At 35.7% G+C, this 16635-nt stretch overlaps 3 protein-coding genes across 5 annotated transcripts; 2 read left to right on the forward strand and 1 right to left on the reverse strand.

Moving 5' to 3' along the window:
* Positions 1–1074: 1074 nt before the first annotated feature.
* LOC133679676 (uncharacterized) lies at positions 1075–6136 on the forward strand. Of its 2 annotated transcripts, none has more exons than XM_062102347.1 (10): positions 1075–1356; positions 3132–3196; positions 3275–3336; positions 3438–4403; positions 4497–4572; positions 4673–4795; positions 4875–4994; positions 5093–5182; positions 5303–5511; positions 5594–6136. In XM_062102347.1, exons 1-10 carry the CDS (start codon positions 1209–1211, stop codon positions 5847–5849), a joined length of 2115 nt encoding a protein of 704 aa, XP_061958331.1. In that variant the 5' UTR covers positions 1075–1208; the 3' UTR covers positions 5850–6136. The 2 variants fall into 2 exon arrangements, with proteins under 2 accessions (XP_061958331.1, XP_061958332.1); XM_062102348.1 differs by lacking the exon at positions 1075–1356 and adding an exon at positions 1373–2576.
* A 1312-nt stretch (positions 6137–7448) lies between these two features.
* LOC133679660 (uncharacterized) lies at positions 7449–11080 on the forward strand. 2 transcript variants are annotated; one of them, XM_062102320.1, is made up of 2 exons: positions 7449–7584; positions 8965–11080. In XM_062102320.1, the coding sequence occupies exon 2, from the start codon at positions 9128–9130 to the stop codon at positions 10889–10891; it is 1764 nt and encodes a 587-aa protein (XP_061958304.1). In that variant the 5' UTR covers positions 7449–7584; positions 8965–9127; the 3' UTR covers positions 10892–11080. The 2 variants fall into 2 exon arrangements, with proteins under 2 accessions (XP_061958304.1, XP_061958305.1); XM_062102321.1 differs by having other exon boundaries at positions 7494–7633.
* Positions 11081–12015: 935 nt separating this feature from the next.
* Positions 12016–16274, reverse strand: LOC133679661 (LL-diaminopimelate aminotransferase, chloroplastic). The gene is made up of 10 exons (XM_062102323.1): positions 16104–16274; positions 15935–16011; positions 15778–15845; positions 15512–15628; positions 15165–15227; positions 14664–14768; positions 14447–14497; positions 13556–13876; positions 12777–12983; positions 12016–12659 (listed from the first exon to the last, which is right to left on the reverse strand). The coding sequence occupies exons 1-10, from the start codon at positions 16184–16186 to the stop codon at positions 12366–12368; spliced, it is 1386 nt and encodes a 461-aa protein (XP_061958307.1). The 5' UTR covers positions 16187–16274; the 3' UTR covers positions 12016–12365.
* Between the last annotated feature and the right edge of the window lie 361 nt (positions 16275–16635).

Consider the following 16635-nt stretch of genomic DNA (forward strand, 5'->3'; position numbering starts at 1 on the left):
TGACCAAATGGTCACGAGTTTAAATCTCACCATCTCCATTTATTTAATAAAAAATTAAGCACATGATAAAGTGAGTCTGTGCAAGTTTATTATATCCTAGAACTTCACCTAATAATTTAAATTTTTAAATTGAAATAATTTTTTGATATGATATGATATCTGGTGGTGCTGGTGATTCAGCTTCGGCCATCTCTTGCTTACACTCGTGGCAACGTATTAACTACTCATTAATTAACACAGAACGTAAACGCAAAGGTATACACAAACAATGGTAATGACCCTTAACAGCCTTGTTTTCTTCTGCTATATACAGGGCCGATAGCGCAATATTCTTGTAATTGAATGAAACTTGACTGAGCTTCACAGAATTGTTGGTGAGCTCCTACAACCTGGGGGCTACAAGAAATCAAATATATATATTGATGATATGGAAACAAGAAAATCGTGAAGAGAGAAGAACGAATGGTTGTTATTTTATGGGTAAAGGAACCGATTCCTCCCAGCTGAATCCCCCTCTATTTTTATTTATTTATTTATTATTATTATTATGAATATCCGGATTAGCTTTTTTCCATCTCAATTAATCTTTAAACAATTAATCTTCTGAAACCAATTTAATAGAAATTTTGAAAAGTCAAACGAAACGGTCAAATTTAAATTGAATCTCATTTTAGCACCATCTTGAAAACCAATTGCAAAACCTGCAGTATTTTAAATTCTTCAAAATATGGAAAAAAGTTGAAAAATCATCTAAAATTTAGAGAAATCATAGATAGCGTCATATATATTTATATTATATATATTAAAAAAAAGGATGGACGAGATACTACTGGACGATGGTCGAAAAAACAAAAGAAAAAGGTGTTGGGCCTGGACTGGAAGTAAAATAGATGCAATTTGAGAGGCCTAGAGAGTTTGTGATTATGGTCTTGTCTGGGCCAGGGTTTCTGTCTTGTCTTCTGACAATATTCAATTGGACGAAAACAGACACGAGAATTGGTTGTTATTACAATCGTGTCTGTCAGAATTTGTTTGTACCTTTCCCAACGGCTACTTAGAGTGAGAAGGGTATAGCAAGCAAGCATGTTTTTTTTAAACGTCGTCCCGATCCTCTCTCTCACCATTTACCAACCCAAACATTCCATAACCAGCGAAGAAGGATTCTTCTACACACAGTTCTACTCTATCTCTCTCTGAAAAAAATAAAAATGGAAATGGAAGAAGAATCTCAGTGTTCGAAAATCAACGGCGAAGAAGACTTCTACGAGAAGATCGAGGCGCCGAAGTTCGTGGACCTTAACGCTCCTGATCAGTACCATCCTGGCGATGACCGATACTGGTTCTGCTTGCGTGTTGGTAATTTTGTAAATTACTGTTACATGTTTGTCTCTGTTTTCCAATACTACTTGAAATCTGAAGCTCTATCGATGCCGTGTTGTTTAAAATCTGATGGGTGAGGCCTTGAATATAAGACTTTCAAAGATGGAGGAGGTTGCAGTCCCCTTCCTTCATAATTTTTATTAAGAATTAGTTGACAGTAATTATTTTAAATACTGTCTGTTAAAATAGGATTATGGGCTGCATTTATTTCTTAAGCTTACTTAATGTGTGTTAATTACCAAATTTGTTAAGAATTTTGTAAAATTATCAATGAGGCACCCTTTTTTTGGCTTGGTGGATCTTATCTTTTATGGGGATTGAATTTTGAAAAGGTTAATGTTAACAAAGAAAGAGATTTCTCTTCCGGTGGAAATCTGACCTCCTTGCAGATCAGTTATAGAGTGGAGTTGAACTATATATAATAATATTACTTGAATTAAGCATGCAACGAGATGTTTGGGTGGGATAGAATTAGATTGTGTGTGCTGTTCTATGTTTTTTTCTTCTTTTAGTATGAAAACATTAACTTTCCAATTTTAGTTTCTCATAATTGAATTTATATTTGACGGAATTTTTAATTAATACTTCCAAGTGAAACTGTGATCAAATCTAATTTTTGCAATAAGATCAGATTTCTACCTTTTAGCTAAACCTAGTTGAATTGTTAATGAGAGAAATGCTACCATCACTTGCAATGGGCTTTCAATGGATGCGTGCAACGCGCACCTTTGAATTGAATGGTGCAAGGGTCTGTCACTTGCGAGCGAGGGTCGCATTTCCCTCGTTGTCAGTTCAAAGTCTCCGGGAAGGCTTGGGTGTTAGAATTTTATCTGGTGTAAATATTTCCAACATGGCAATTTTTATTATTGAAACTCGTGGATAATATAGTCATAAAGCACTATTTAAGTTTTCAAGTTGGGGATGTGAACGTTGCATGGTGAGGTCCACCATGCAATAAATAAATCAACATAAATCTGATCCATACGAAAGCTTATTTTTTAAAAACCTTTTGAAATCAATAAAAAAGCTTCTGGCAAATATGGAAATGCAAAAGGTGATAGAATTGGAGTAAATTCTACATGGATTTGTGCTAGATTTGTGTTGATTGGTCTTCTACATGGAAGGCCAAGCAATGGCTACATTCTCAATCTTGAGGATTTAACTAGCGTGGATGGGGTTCGCACGTGTGTTTATAGGTGATTATTTTTTGTTTGGTTTTTATTAGAAAGATAGCTAAATTGATTTTTTTTAAAAAAAAAAAAACCGGTTCAAATCGACTGGTTTGGTTTGGCTTAGTTTTTTTAGTTTGGTTGTGTTTTTTCTATTTGAGTTTGGTTCGGTTTTTTCGGTTTCAAACTTAAAAAACTGAAACTAAACCGGTTAGTTTTTAAAAAATTATAATCGGTTTTTTTTTACGATTCGGTTTTTTTAGTTATTTTTTTTTAATATTTTCGTTTTAATCGGTTTTTCAGTTTTTTTACTCACCCCTTTCTCAATAAAAGCAAAGAAAAAAAACGCACATTGGAAATATAGTAAAATCATACTAGTTCATTTCTAACTCCTTGCATACAAGTGATTGAATTCAACTTCACTGCAATTCTACTCTAGAATCATTCTAAATGAGCCTTCTACATTTTTCAATAGAGTATTTGATTATTTAAGTTTTTTTTTTCAATTTTCTCTTTTGTTGAGTGACTATAAATGCTAAAATTTGAATTTCTCTATCTGCATCCACTGTGCCTTTGCTTCAGGATGTGATCAAAAGCATGAAGAAGAAATGGATTCTGAAGCAATCTACAAAAATTTTGTTCTTCGGGTTAGTTACCAGTTTCTTTTCTGCAGTAAGTTGGTTTCTACATTTAGATTTAGGCTTTTAAGTTATTGAGTCCTGCAGGTTATGGCTGCAAGGAGTCCCAACATACGGCTTCGGAAAGCATTGTACAGAAAGGATTCAGGGTATATGCATTAAGCTTCTTGTAACTCAGATTTAACAAACGTCTTCTCTTATTGATCTAACTAGATCTATACTAATACGATTTACTAATTGTATGTGATAGTGCCAATATTAAATGTCCCCAGACAGTTCCAGCAAAATCTTCGAAACCTCGAGTATCAAGATTGGCCCTGATGTCCTCAATATCTAAAAAAATGGTCGATCAAAAAGTGAAAGTCAAACCTCTTGCTAAGCAAAATGCAACTCCAAATGTGAGGGAAAAGCAGTCTTCTGTTGCATCCAAGGCTCTGACTACTCCAAGGAACAAAAAGCGACTGTCAAATCCTGATGCATTTCGGAGTGCTAGGAACCCAAAGGCAATGGACATTGCAAATAGTAGAGTGGTAGCAAAGGCGTTATTTCGTTCACCTAATAAGTCAGTGAGCACAAAAACTTCAATAGAATTGGATACAACTGTCAAGAAAATATGTGCAGGTGTGAAGAAGTTTGAGGTCACTGATGGAAAGAAGCATGCTAATACACCATTGTCTTCAAATGCTCTAAGAAAACAACTGCGAGGACGAGAGGTTAAAAGCAGAGTTTATGATGGGCCGCTTTCCCGAAATTGTAAGGGAAAAAATTTAAAGCAGTATCACGGTCCTATGCCTCAAAATGGGGCTGGAAATAATTTCAGTGACATGGAGATTCAGGAGAAATCAAGAAATGGTTCTCGGGGAGTCTGCTCTACTGCTAAATGTGATGAAGGAAATAATCCACATGAACCATCACTGGTTGAGAATAAAGCTGAAGCTTTGTCAGATGCCAACGAAAATACCCAGTCAAATTATGAAGAGAGGGGGTCGGGAGAAAATGACGTTCCCAAACTTCTGGCTTCAAGTGAAGAGGGCAATGAGACCAGTGAAAGACATGGTGAAGAAGATGAAATGAACTCGAGTTTGGATAAGGGCACTGATGGAATCATGGAAAGTAATGATAGAAAACATATTTTGATATCAGATGACAAGGAAAATGACAGTGAAGCCATGGAGAGCGACAATAAGGAAAATGCTTCAGCCTCTGACGATAACAGGTGAGTAAACTCATATCAATAATTCTATTAGTCTTTCTAGGATGTTGTTAGATATTTTTGGTCATCAGTTATCCATGAATTTTGGAGCTGCAGAGACATGGATCTTAATACCGGCCACTTGAAAAGACAAACCCTTGGCAAGCATGAGAGTGTGAAGAGCACACAAATGGTAACTTTTTTATTAGGAATTTGAACTTCTCTCTCTCTGTTTTTTTTTTTTTTTTTGGGTTTCTGTTTTTGATTTCTTTGTGAATATGGAAATGACTCAGATAGCCAAAGCAATGAGGAAGCCATCTAAAGAGAACTTCGTTACTGACGCTACTGGTGTTCAAGGACTGAAACGTGGAAAACCTAAGCCTACGAATCCCAAGCCTTTTCGGCTAAGAACTGATGTATGTAATTTATTACCTATCCAAGTCCTATAAATAGTAATCTTTTAATTGAATCTGAGAATATTTAATTTATATATAGGAAAGAGGGATTCTTAAGGAAGCAACCTTGGAGAAGAAGCTTCACGCTGCTCCTCTGAAAGAAATCACAGTTACGAGGTTCCCAGGAGGAAGTTTACAGAAAAAACAGAAGGCATTGCTAGTGAGTTTTCATTTAATTTACAGAAAACAACAGAGTGCATTGCTCGTTTAGCTGTCCGCACTGGTTCAAGTAGACTGAGAATATGATTCTGATTGCAGAGAAATGACAAGAGCCTTGAACAAACTGAATTAGCTAATGATGCTCAGAAAGCATGTGAAAAGGAAAGAAACACGACACAGAAGGAACATGTAAGGCTATCTACTTTTTAAGAGTAAAATAAAGTTAAAAAAAAAAAAAAAACATTTAGGCTTGGTTTTCCTTGGTTGTTTACATTGGCTCAAGCCTCCTATTGTGATACCTTTTTGTAGCAAAATCAGGCTTCTATCTTGAAGAACTCCAAAGAAAGAGTGAGACGAAAATTATCTTCAGCTCCACAGAGACATACAGTTTCGTCCCAACAGAAGCTTGTGTCTCCACTGAAGAAATATAGTCATCGTAAGACAACAGCTCAAGATTTGGGGAATACCTTGAAAAGGGCCAAATCACCAATTGTGAGAAATGTCGTGAGACCACAAGAGTGAGTTTCTGCTATTTTAACTAGTTATTTTAATACAGAAAGCGTTTTTTCATTAATAAAATAAGCTACTCTGCTCTTGCAGGACCTCATCGACTACAAAAGAAACACTCCCTGTTACGTTACCTGGTCAACTAGGTGTGATAAAGGAAGAATCACCAGAAATCTTGTTGAGACCCAAAGAAGTTGCAAAGCCTAGCAAAAGCAGTGCTTCCCCAGAAACCAAAGCTTCTGCTGTCCCCAGGCAATCACTACAGGGGAGGAGGTCCACAACTATTCCAAAGGAACCGAATTTCCATACCATCCACACGCCAAAGAGCTGCACACGAAGAGTGGCTTAAGTTATTTTCTAGGAAAACACTCCAGTTTGTGCACTGTCTTGTTGCTGTTCAATTCATCCAATGAATATATTTCTTCGGCTTAAACTGTTCGAGCAATTCTTTGTTGTTGTCTACATATTGTATTCTTATAGCCAATGAGAGATCTCGTTCCTGTTCCATTCAATCAAAGCGATGCGAGCGTGTTCCTTCTAAAGGTCCTATATTCTCAGTTTTTATTTAAACATATTGAGTGTTCTTGCTGAGTTGCTGTATTGTCTAATTAACCATCAGAGTACAATTTTTGCCAACGTTTTGTTTTGTCCTGCTCTGTCACTATTTTCTCATATAGTAAGCAAGCCTCTGCCCTATTTCGATTATTGGTTGTGTTGACATGATAGCAATTTTCAAGCTTTTAGATTTCTTGGGAGGAAGCAACACTGCATCTCAACAGTAGAAAAGATGCACTGTTCATTCTCATTGCATCACATTTGAGGGTTAGGGGTAGTGTTGGTATTATGATTTGTTTAAATGTGACAATTTTGGAAAAGAAATAATTCACAATAAAAATTAAAAATGCTATGTCCTTTCTTTTTTGAGAGCCAGAATTTATCTAGAATTAGGTTTAGAAGTAAGGAAAAAAAAAGATTTTCCCTTCGCTTCCGTCTCTAGACAAAATTTAGAGCGTTCAAATCAATACTTATTCATAAATCCACTTATAAAAAAAATATAAATTATATATATATATAAAAAAACATATTTAAATCCATAAAAATATTTATAATTTTTCCTCAATCACGCTAATTATTTTTCATGTCCCTAGCTGGCCCTAACACAATTCAAACTTCAAAGTTTAAACTCTACCTAATGACTAACGGTGCATAGCGACCAATAGTTGTGGACTCGTGATATGATTTGGAGTCGGGTTAAAAAAAAATGATGTTCAAATGTGTCATACACGATTTAAAGCATGCAGAATAATATGTGATTTAAGTTATAGAATGGCCCGATTAAATAGATTAATTTTATTTTAATTAAATTATATATATAAAAAAGGAACATAACACTACAAGAGTTGATGTTTGGTTGATGGAGACTTTGTATTCGCCGTCCAAATGGGCATCAATTATTTTATATTTTTTAATAATACTTTATATTTACTAAAATACTAAATCTAACCAAATAATAACAAAAAAAAAAACCAGTGCCAAGATACGAAAAAGCTCTTTGAAATGAATTTACAATTTTTTTCTTTCAAAGTATTTTGATGGTTTTAGTATGCTTTTAAAATAAAATAAAATAAAATAAAATAAAAAATTATTTATAGTTGATTAATTTAGTAATAACTATCACATAGGAAAGCTTCATTTACCTCCGGTAACCAGTTTAATAATTGTTTTATAAGAAATATAAAATCATCATTCTACTCATTCCAGTAAACAGTGCCTATAAGTTTGCATGAACATTGTTTTTCGAAGCAGTATGAGTCTCGGTTAATTTGGCTAATGTAACGAGGACAATATAGACGACATGTCCTCTGTTCAGCGTATAATTTTATTATTTTGTATGCTGGAGCATCATATGACGAAAGTACCCTGATTGTAGATTCCAAGTGACAGCAGTACCCTCAAATGTGACATATTGAACCCTAACCTTTTGTCAGAATTCCCAAACTAATTTTCCACTTATCCTCTGTCTCTGAACTCTTTATCTTGTCCGTAGAAAAATCTGATTATGGGACTGTGTTTCTAAATCCAAGGTAAAGACATACCCGCTCATAACACTTATATGATTCCATCCATCTTAAGGTTTATCTTTTCTCTTCCTGCTCTCCTTGAGCTCTTATTAAACCTTTGTTCTTGTGGATCTAAAATGAATTCCTTACATGAAGTTTACTTTTTTGTACTTATGTAACTTTTAATCATCTTGTTTAAGTACCTTATGCTTCTGGGTTTGTCTTGTAATTGTGCTCTAGATAGGTTTTTGTTTGTTTGGTTGGTGAATATAGAGTAGTTGCTCTAGTCTAGTAAAAAATGGTGCCTCGGTGGCAAAATAGGAGTGCCCATTTGGGTTTTTCTTGTTTTTCTTTTCGCCTTGCTTCACTAGCTTGAAATGAATTTACAAGTAAAGTTAGGTGTTATCGGATATCAGTGGTAATGATTTTCTCTCTTTTTTTTCCTCTCTTTTTGGAAAGGGTTGAGAGTTGGATTATGATATGCAAGCCAAAAATTTATAGTTCCATGGTTAAGACCCCTTTGTTTTTTAAATTTTATTTTCCTTCAAATTAATATTTTTTAGGTATTTTTAGATATTCTAATATCAAAAATAAATTTTAAAAAATAAAAAAACACTATAGCTAAAAGTTTTTTAAATGACAGATGGGCTCTTAGTATCATATTGCATGAGTGTTTTATCAGAAAAGTAGTGTATTTTCCCCGGAGATATTCTTGCTGAAGTAAACTGTGAACTTTTAGGTCTTAGCATATAAAAGAAGATGCTTGGGAGGATTTATGCTTCCAAGAGAAACTAAGTGAATGAAACATTTCTAATAACAGATGCAGCGAGATCTTTTAAGAACAAAATGTGATAGCGGTAGGGATTTCGCTTTATACAGAGAGGCGGCAGTGCCATTTTGTTTTTACACTTAATATAAATAGCATTTAAGGTCACAGCAAATTGCTCCTGTTAGGATGATGACTATAATATTTGGTTGTATTAATCTGTTATTGGGTCCTGAGTTTTCCTATGAATATAATCCGTATACATTTACAAGTTATGGTTTTTATTTCCCTTTGGGATATTCCATGTTGTTTAAAGATCACTTTTTTGACATTTGTCTGATAGAAGCATTTGAAGATTGGCTTATGTTCCAGATAATTGGATAGCTAAACGTTAACATAAAAGATGGTAACATTTAGCTATGTAACTTGAATGTTCCTTTCGACTTTACGTTGGACAATGTCAGTTTTTGTGTATCACAGTGAATGATTTTCTTTTTTCAAACCTCCAAATCTGTATATGTATTAGTATTGACTTTTGCACCAATACTTTGTGTTACAATTCATTTGCCTTGTGCGCTTGTATGTTTTTCCTTGATTTATGTGATAGCATTTTAAATATGATCTTTTGCCTCTTGCAGGCTTTTTCTGGAATGGTCAATTCTTAATCGAGCTCAATTTGGATGCGAATAGTTGAACTCCCATCCACTGATAATGGTGTTCGCAATCACATGTCTAGTGAAGGTTAAAATAATCGATCCTTTTGTTGAAAGGGCGGGGTTCTGAATCTGTCTTAGTTTTCACATGGAGAGCCACACTTTTGTTGTTGGTCAAGAGTTTCCTGATGTCAAGGCTTTTCGGAATGCTATTAAAGAAGCAGCAATTGCACAACACTTTGAACTCCGTATCATCAAAAGTGACCTGATTCGATACTTTGCAAAGTGTGCTTCAGAAGGTTGTCCGTGGCGTATTCGTGCAGTTAAGCTTCCTAATGTCCCGACCTTCACAGTAAGAAGCCTTGAAGGTACACATACTTGTGGTAGAAATGCACAAAATGGCCATCATCAGGCCTCTGTAGATTGGATTGTGAACTTTATAGAGGAACGACTGCGGAATAATACCAATTACAAGCCAAAGGATATATTACATGACATCCACCAGCAGTATGGGATAACTATTCCATATAAGCAAGCCTGGCGTGCCAAAGAACGGGGTCTTGCAGCAATTTATGGCTCTTCTGAAGAAGGATACTGCCTGCTTCCTTCATACTGCGAGCAAATAAAGAGAACTAACCCTGGAAGTGTAGCAGAGGTGTTTACCACTGGTGCAGATAATCGGTTTCACAGGCTCTTCATTTCTTTTTTTGGATCCATAAATGGGTTCTTAAATGGGTGCCTTCCTATTGTTGGGCTAGGTGGAATCCAACTCAAGAGCAAATACCTTGGTACCTTACTTTCAGCGACATCTTTTGATGCTGATGGCGGGCTATTTCCACTTGCATTTGGAGTTGTTGATGTGGAAAATGATGAGAGCTGGATGTGGTTCTTGTCAGAATTGCAGAAGGCATTGGAGATGAACGCTGAAAATATGCCACGGCTCACGTTTTTGTGTGATCGACAAAAAGGCATTGTAGATGCAGTAAGAAGAAAATTCCCAAGTTCTTCTCATGCATTTTGCTTGCGCCACTTGAGTGAAAGCATTGGTAAAGAATTCAAGAACTCAAGGCTTGTCCATCTTTTGTGGAAAGCTGCATACGCTACCACTACCATTCATTTTAAAGAAAAAATGCTTGAAATTTCAGAGGTTTCTTCTGCAGCTGCCAAGTGGTTGCAACAGTTTCCTCCCTCTCGCTGGGCTTTGGTTTATTTTGAAGGAACACGGTATGGCCATCTCTCTTCAAATATTGATGAATTTAATAGATGGATTCTGGAAGCTCGGGAGCTGCCTATTATCCAGGTGATTGAGAGAATTCACAGTAAACTCATGGCTGAGTTTCAGGATCGGCAGATGAAGAGTAATTCATGGTTTTCTGTGCTTGCTCCCTCTGCCGAGAAACGTATGATTGAGGCCATTAATCATGCATCAGCATACGAGGTCCTTCGATCTGATGAAGTGGAATTTGAGGTTCTGTCAGCAGACCGCTCAGACATTGTGAATATTGGGACGCATAGTTGTTCCTGCCGTGGTTGGCAGCTTTATGGAATACCATGTTCCCATGCTGTCGCAGCCCTTGTTTCATGTCGGAAAGATGTATATGCCTTTACAGAGAAGTGTTTTACCGTTGCTGGTTATCGCGAAGCATATGCAGAAACTATACATCCCATCCCTGAAAGAATTGAGTGGAGAAAGATGAGTGAGGCTCCTATGGATGATGATGATGATGATGCTCAGGTTGTCAGGCCACCCAAGTTTCGTCGGCCACCAGGACGCCCAGAAAAGAAACGAATATGCGTAGAGGACGACCTAAATCGTGAAAAACATACTGTGCATTGTAGTAGGTGTAACCAAACTGGTCATTATAAAACAACATGCAAGGCAGAGACTATGAACAGTATTGAACACTTTTAGGTAATCTAACTTTGTACCTTACAGCTCCCCTGGACTGGTTATGTTGAGTAGAGTAGAGTAGAGTAGAGTAGAGTAGCGTTGCTATGCTTAAGGCACAACTGTCATTTAGTATCTGTAAAATAGGAAACCTGTCATGTAACTAAAAATGTACGTGTCATCCAAATTATGTAATTTAGCCTTTTTAGGTAATGACTAGTCACCTCACACCCTTCTTCGCTTCGCTTCTAGTTAGATTAAAATGTTAATTTTATAATGCACAGAACAATATGCAAGCGTTATCAATTTATTTTAACATCAAAAAATATGTGAAATGTAAACCGAAAATTCAATGTGTTTAATATAATAAAAAAAATTGATAATTATATACATCATCTAACATTACAAATATTAATAACAAAATAATAATTTATCATGTACTGAAACAAAATTTGTATCTCTCTAATTCAAACTTTATTTTTTTATTAGTATATTTTCTCGATTATTTTATTAAGAACATTTTTTTTAATTACTGATACTATTTTTTAAATAAAAATCTCATGATCAAAATAAAAACTTCTACCATAGCATTACCCATGTATTTGCTGTGGTTTTACGAACCAACTTGATGTGTATAGATTTGCATTGCTAACTTCGATGGAAGGCTGTCTTGGTTGCTCCTCCCTGCTTTGTGAAGATCTTGTCCTTTCGAGAGTCCGAGCTTCTTGTGAGCGGGCTTGCTGTTTTTTCAGAAAATAGTCTGCCTTGGGGGTCTAACCAAACTGAGCGACATTATAGAGGTTTAAAGGATCTCGTAAATGCCAAGGTAGGAAAAAGAAATCAACCATTCTGCATTTCCCTCTACTATTCTATTTTATTCAACTTGAGAAACAGACTACGAGCTTTGAATAGCTAGCTACCAGCATAATTCTTTGGATGACGAAAACATCTAATTTTGGCGAGGACTACTGACATTTATTTTTCGTTTTCCAATTCCAGTAAAAAAGAACTTATCTGCAAGGGGGGGCGTCAAGTACTCTGTGTTTGTCTGCTAGCTGTCCATTACATGCATGCCCTGTTTATGGACAAAGGCATCCGCGTCCATCAACCGATCTTCGTCAGCTGAACAGCCAATAAACAACGAGATATTGATCATAAAAGTGCGCACGAGCCTTGGCAGCCCATGGTGCTAGAAACACACCTTGATAATGGTTTATTTTCACTCCCTTCCCGCATCAATTCAAGCTCTAGTTTCATTCTACTGATACACCTCAATATTCTGGCGCCCAAAAATAAGCTTAACAATTTGTTACAATTTCAAGATGAGGGTCAGCCATGAAAGACAGAATCTAGACCTCCCTAGAAAGTAAAACTGCTACATGGTTTGCATAGAATTGAACCATAAATGACTAATATCACCAGATAAATAAACCACACAATGGAGGTTGCTGCATGTATCCTTGTCAAAAGGGAGGCAAGGGACACAATATATGTTGCTTCAATTGTAAAGCTGCTTGAATCTTCTGCAGGCTTCTAAAACATTCTCCCTGTGGCCAAAAGCACTGACTCTGACAAAACCTTCACCACCAGGTCCAAAACCACTCCCAGGTGTGGTAACTACATGAGTTTTCTCAAGAATTTCACTGAAAACATCCCACGAGCTTTGGCCAGGGAAGTGAACCCACACATAGGGAGCATTCTTTCCTCCATATACATTAAAACCGAGCGAATTGAATGTATCCATTATAATGTTGGTGTTTTCTTTATAGAATCCAATCACCTCACTCATTGCCTGCAAGGAAATCAAACGGTTAAGAGTTTGTTCTTGGTTTCATACAGCATTCGCAAAACACAATTCCCGAGTTAGAAAACAGTGGGCTATACTACCCCAAAAAGAAAACACACTGACCTTAAGGCCTTCAGGTGAAAGGCAAGCCCGACCACCAGCTTGGCAAATGTTGGATGCCCCATTAAAGCTAGTGCAAACAACACGGTTGAAATCCTTTGCAATTGGGAACCCATCAGAATATAGAAGCTGTTTTGGAACAACAGTCCACCCCAGACGAACTCCAGTAAACCCAGCATACTTACTAAAAGATGATGTCTCCAAAGCAACCTGCAATTAGTATGGGAACTACCACATCACAAGCATGCATCACTAAAGAGGGTCCAAGGACTGCTCTAGCTCAGAGAAAAATGATTGACAGCCAACATCACAATGTAAGAAGCAATACTCTAATGCCAATCAAAGAATAATATTGCATGATCAGATTATCGGAGTTTTGAACAGTCCACAGTTTATATCCATGTTATGTAACAAATATACTGTCCACAGGAATTAATGTGAAAAAAAATCATGCAGGTTCAGACATGTCAGTTCTAACTTTTATGAAATCTTTAAAATAATAATGTCATTTGAAACACAGTTTCTACAAAGGCATTTTAAACTAAGAATGGTTAGTGAATGCCTCCTTGGCCCAAAAACATTTGAAAGAAACAGGGAATCTCAGGTAATAGAATACTTCACATCCAATGGATTAAAGCCATTTTTACAGTCAATTGAACATTTATAATTCATGAATAGAAGGAAAATAACAAATTTTACCTTAAATGAGTTTTACTAAGAAAAGGCAGGAACTTTTACCAAGAGAACAATAAGCAAAGCAAGATTGATATATTGTGGGCTACCTCTTTGGCTCCCGGAATTTCAAATATGGATCGTGGGTTATCATCAGACATATACATGGCATATGCTGAATCATAGACGATGATTGATCCATTGTCCTTTGCAAATTGTACTAGTCGGGTCAGTTGCTCCCTTGTTGCAGCAGAACCAGTAGGATTGTTCGGTGAACAGAAAAATATGATGTCCGTTCGAGAAACTTTGGATAAATCAGGGAAAAAACCATTCTCTGGAGTGCACCTCATGTATTCAATCTTACCGTACTTCTCAACGTCTTTCTGAAACTGTCCAGTCTGGCCCATGATGACACTAGAATCGACATAAGCCTGCACATAATTAGATGGTAATCAACTGAAAGTTATCCAGGAATGTCCCGTATCTTCTTCCTTTTCTTTGAATGTGTGGATGTTAAACACAATTGAATCATTGAGTAGCCTATCACAATGGAAACATTACTTTCTCTAAGGTTCTGGTAAGTATAAAGTAATGCTCTTTTCTCATTTTCACAATCAAACTTTTCCACTAAACACCAAGCACCACCAAATATGCAACATGAGGAATCAATAAAGTCTTTAGCAGAACATCAATACAATAGGGTTCCCCGAACCAAGCTAAGGAGGTTTTAATTTAACCATCTAAAGTTGAACTAAGAAAAGCTCCACAATAATGTTCCCTCCACACTAGCCAGGAAAGAAAAGTTGGAAGGAAGTGCTGCAGTGGCATACTCAAAGGTCTGACTATAATTATCACAATAAGGATCCACCAAGCATTACAACTAAATACTGCATAATTTAGGAACGTGTGCGAGGAGAAGGTGTTGAAAATGGGGGAGAGGAGTGCGAAGGATGTGCTACAAATTTCAAATTTCACTACCAGTTTATAGAAACATAAATTACCGGGTATGATGGATCTTGCACTGCCATGGTTACATTTGCCCCAAATACCATCTGAAAGAATATTCAATCGGGCAAAAGCAAGTCAATTATGATGAAGTTTGCATATAACTAAAGCCAAGAAAATGCATACACGGGCATATCAAGAAGAAAGACAAAGAAGCAGGACATAAAATAAAGAAGAAGAAAAAAATCATAACAATGAAAGATAAAATCAAACCTGGAGGCGAGATATGTCACATTTGGCACCATCAGAGACAAATATATCATCCTCCTCGATCCCAAGACCTGAATAAAATGTTGAAGCAATTGCAGTTCTCAAAGGCTGCACGGATTAACAATTTGTGTTACTCATAACTGTCACAAGGCTTCATATCAGAGAACAGAGACCACATAATAAACCTCATAAAAACTATAACAGTTGAATAGTTTATCTTTTCTTGTTCAAGACCATGCCAGAAGCAATGCATTCAGAGCAAAACACATGGCACCTAAAAATTACCATACAAATGGGAATGATTATTTTTATAAGAAATCTTATTGACATTTAAAAAGGATTTATAACATTTCATCTACAAAAAAAAAAAAAAAAAAGTGGGTGATTATAGCTAAAAAAAATGCAAAACATCTCACCAAAATCCATCAAAAATGCTCAAAACTATCAAACACCTGAAATTTCAGCAAAATGAAAATAGTGTGTTTGATTATAATGCTCACATACTTTTTCACCTTGTTCAGGTCCATAACCACTGTAACCCTCCAAAGTAGACAGTGCTTCTGCTCTCTGCCAACAATTAGAAAAGAAAAGAAAATTCAGATACATGGACAGACAGCAAATGCTTAAAAGAAAAACATTAGCAAAACTGTTTTCATATTATGTAACAGAAACAGTTGAAATAAAAGCTACACACACACACATCTATTAGCTCAAGATGGTTCTTTCAGTAGATGGTTAATGCAAAAAAAAAAAAATTAGCAGAAGAGGTTTTCGATACAGACCTCAATCGTAAACCATAAAACAATCATTAATAATAAAAGCTATTTACGTTAAACAAAAATAAGCCTTACCTTTGCTATTGCAGAAGTTATAACTTCTGGGATAGGTTCTGTAGTGTCACCAATTCCAAGGCTTATCACTTTTGCATCAGGGTATTTCAGCATGTGCGCATTCCTCCTTCGAGCAACCTATTATTATTTTTACAGAACAGAAATAGAAAACACAAAGAAAGATAACATCATTTTGAATATTTTTTCCGATTCCATACAAAAAATAAAACGCCTTTCTTTTCTCTGCTCGAAATTTATCAGTATTTTAAGGAGAATTAATCACAAACCTCTGGAAATAAGTAACCAGCTTGAAGCTTTGCAATATTTGCATTGCGGGAGACTTGTGTTTTGTAAACTTCACAAAAAGAATTAAATAAAAACATAAAAATAAAATAAAATCCAGCACGGAAAGAAAGAAAGAAAGTTTAGAAAACAAAAACGCACCGGTTTTCTGTTCTTGAGGAGCAGCAGCACACGTGCAAATAGAAGGTGTTTTCGACGCGATCGAAACATTCTGATTTCTGCAGAGAGAGAGAGTTCGAGGTGAAAAGGGATTAAGAAAGCGAAACACAAACACAAATGCCGAATCAAGATGGTAAGACCAGTCGAGTACCTGGCTTTGAAGGCAATAGGTGCGGCTAAAAAAGCAGAGGAAGAAGAAGAAATGGAAGTCGATAGAAGTTGCGTCGGCGACATGTTTCGCTTTTTCACCGCAGCTGACGGATTTTGAGAGCAGAGCACGGAAGTGACGGTGCTTGTATTTTGAAAGAAGCTGCCCTAAACGTTTTCTTCCTTTCATTTATTCGTTTTTCTATTCCTTTATTAAATTAAATAAATCAAAATCAAAATCAAATTAAATAAAAGAAGATAAAAGAAAACTAAAATATCTATTATAGCGACCATGATCACGACTGATGACTGTTTATATTTTATTTATTTTTTATCATTTTATTTTTTAAAATATTTTAATATTTTTTTATATTAAATTGATTTAAAATTAAATTTATGATTTATTTAGGTTAATTTAATAATTTGTCATGGTTAACTTGATATTGAGTCCTTTTATTGTTAAAAAATAAATTTAATATAAAATTGATACTTTACCTTGATATTGATGTGATAAAATTAAATTTTATTTTATTATT

Source organism: Populus nigra, chromosome 19, assembly GCF_951802175.1.
Source record: "Populus nigra chromosome 19, ddPopNigr1.1, whole genome shotgun sequence".
NCBI lineage: Eukaryota > Viridiplantae > Streptophyta > Magnoliopsida > Malpighiales > Salicaceae > Populus > Populus nigra.

What these genes read in the sequence shown, in the direction of transcription:
- LOC133679676 (XM_062102347.1), top strand. Translation starts at nt 1,209, where the DNA reads ATGGAAATGGAAGAAGAATCTCAGTGTTCGAAAATCAACGGCGAAGAA. An exon ending in CTTTTCGGCTAAGAACTGAT is followed by an intron (nt 4,796 to 4,874) that starts GTATGTAATTTA and finishes ATTTATATATAG; the next exon opens with GAAAGAGGGATTCTTAAGGA. An exon ending in AATGTCGTGAGACCACAAGA is followed by an intron (nt 5,512 to 5,593) that starts GTGAGTTTCTGC and finishes CTGCTCTTGCAG; the next exon opens with GACCTCATCGACTACAAAAG.
- LOC133679660 (XM_062102320.1), top strand. Translation starts at nt 9,128, where the DNA reads ATGGAGAGCCACACTTTTGTTGTTGGTCAAGAGTTTCCTGATGTCAAG.
- LOC133679661 (XM_062102323.1), bottom strand. Translation starts at nt 16,186, where the DNA reads ATGTCGCCGACGCAACTTCTATCGACTTCCATTTCTTCTTCTTCCTCT. An exon ending in TCCTCAAGAACAGAAAACCG is followed by an intron (nt 15,846 to 15,934) that starts GTGCGTTTTTGT and finishes CTTTTTGTGAAG; the next exon opens with TTTACAAAACACAAGTCTCC. An exon ending in GACCTGAACAAGGTGAAAAA is followed by an intron (nt 14,769 to 15,164) that starts GTATGTGAGCAT and finishes TAATCCGTGCAG; the next exon opens with CCTTTGAGAACTGCAATTGC.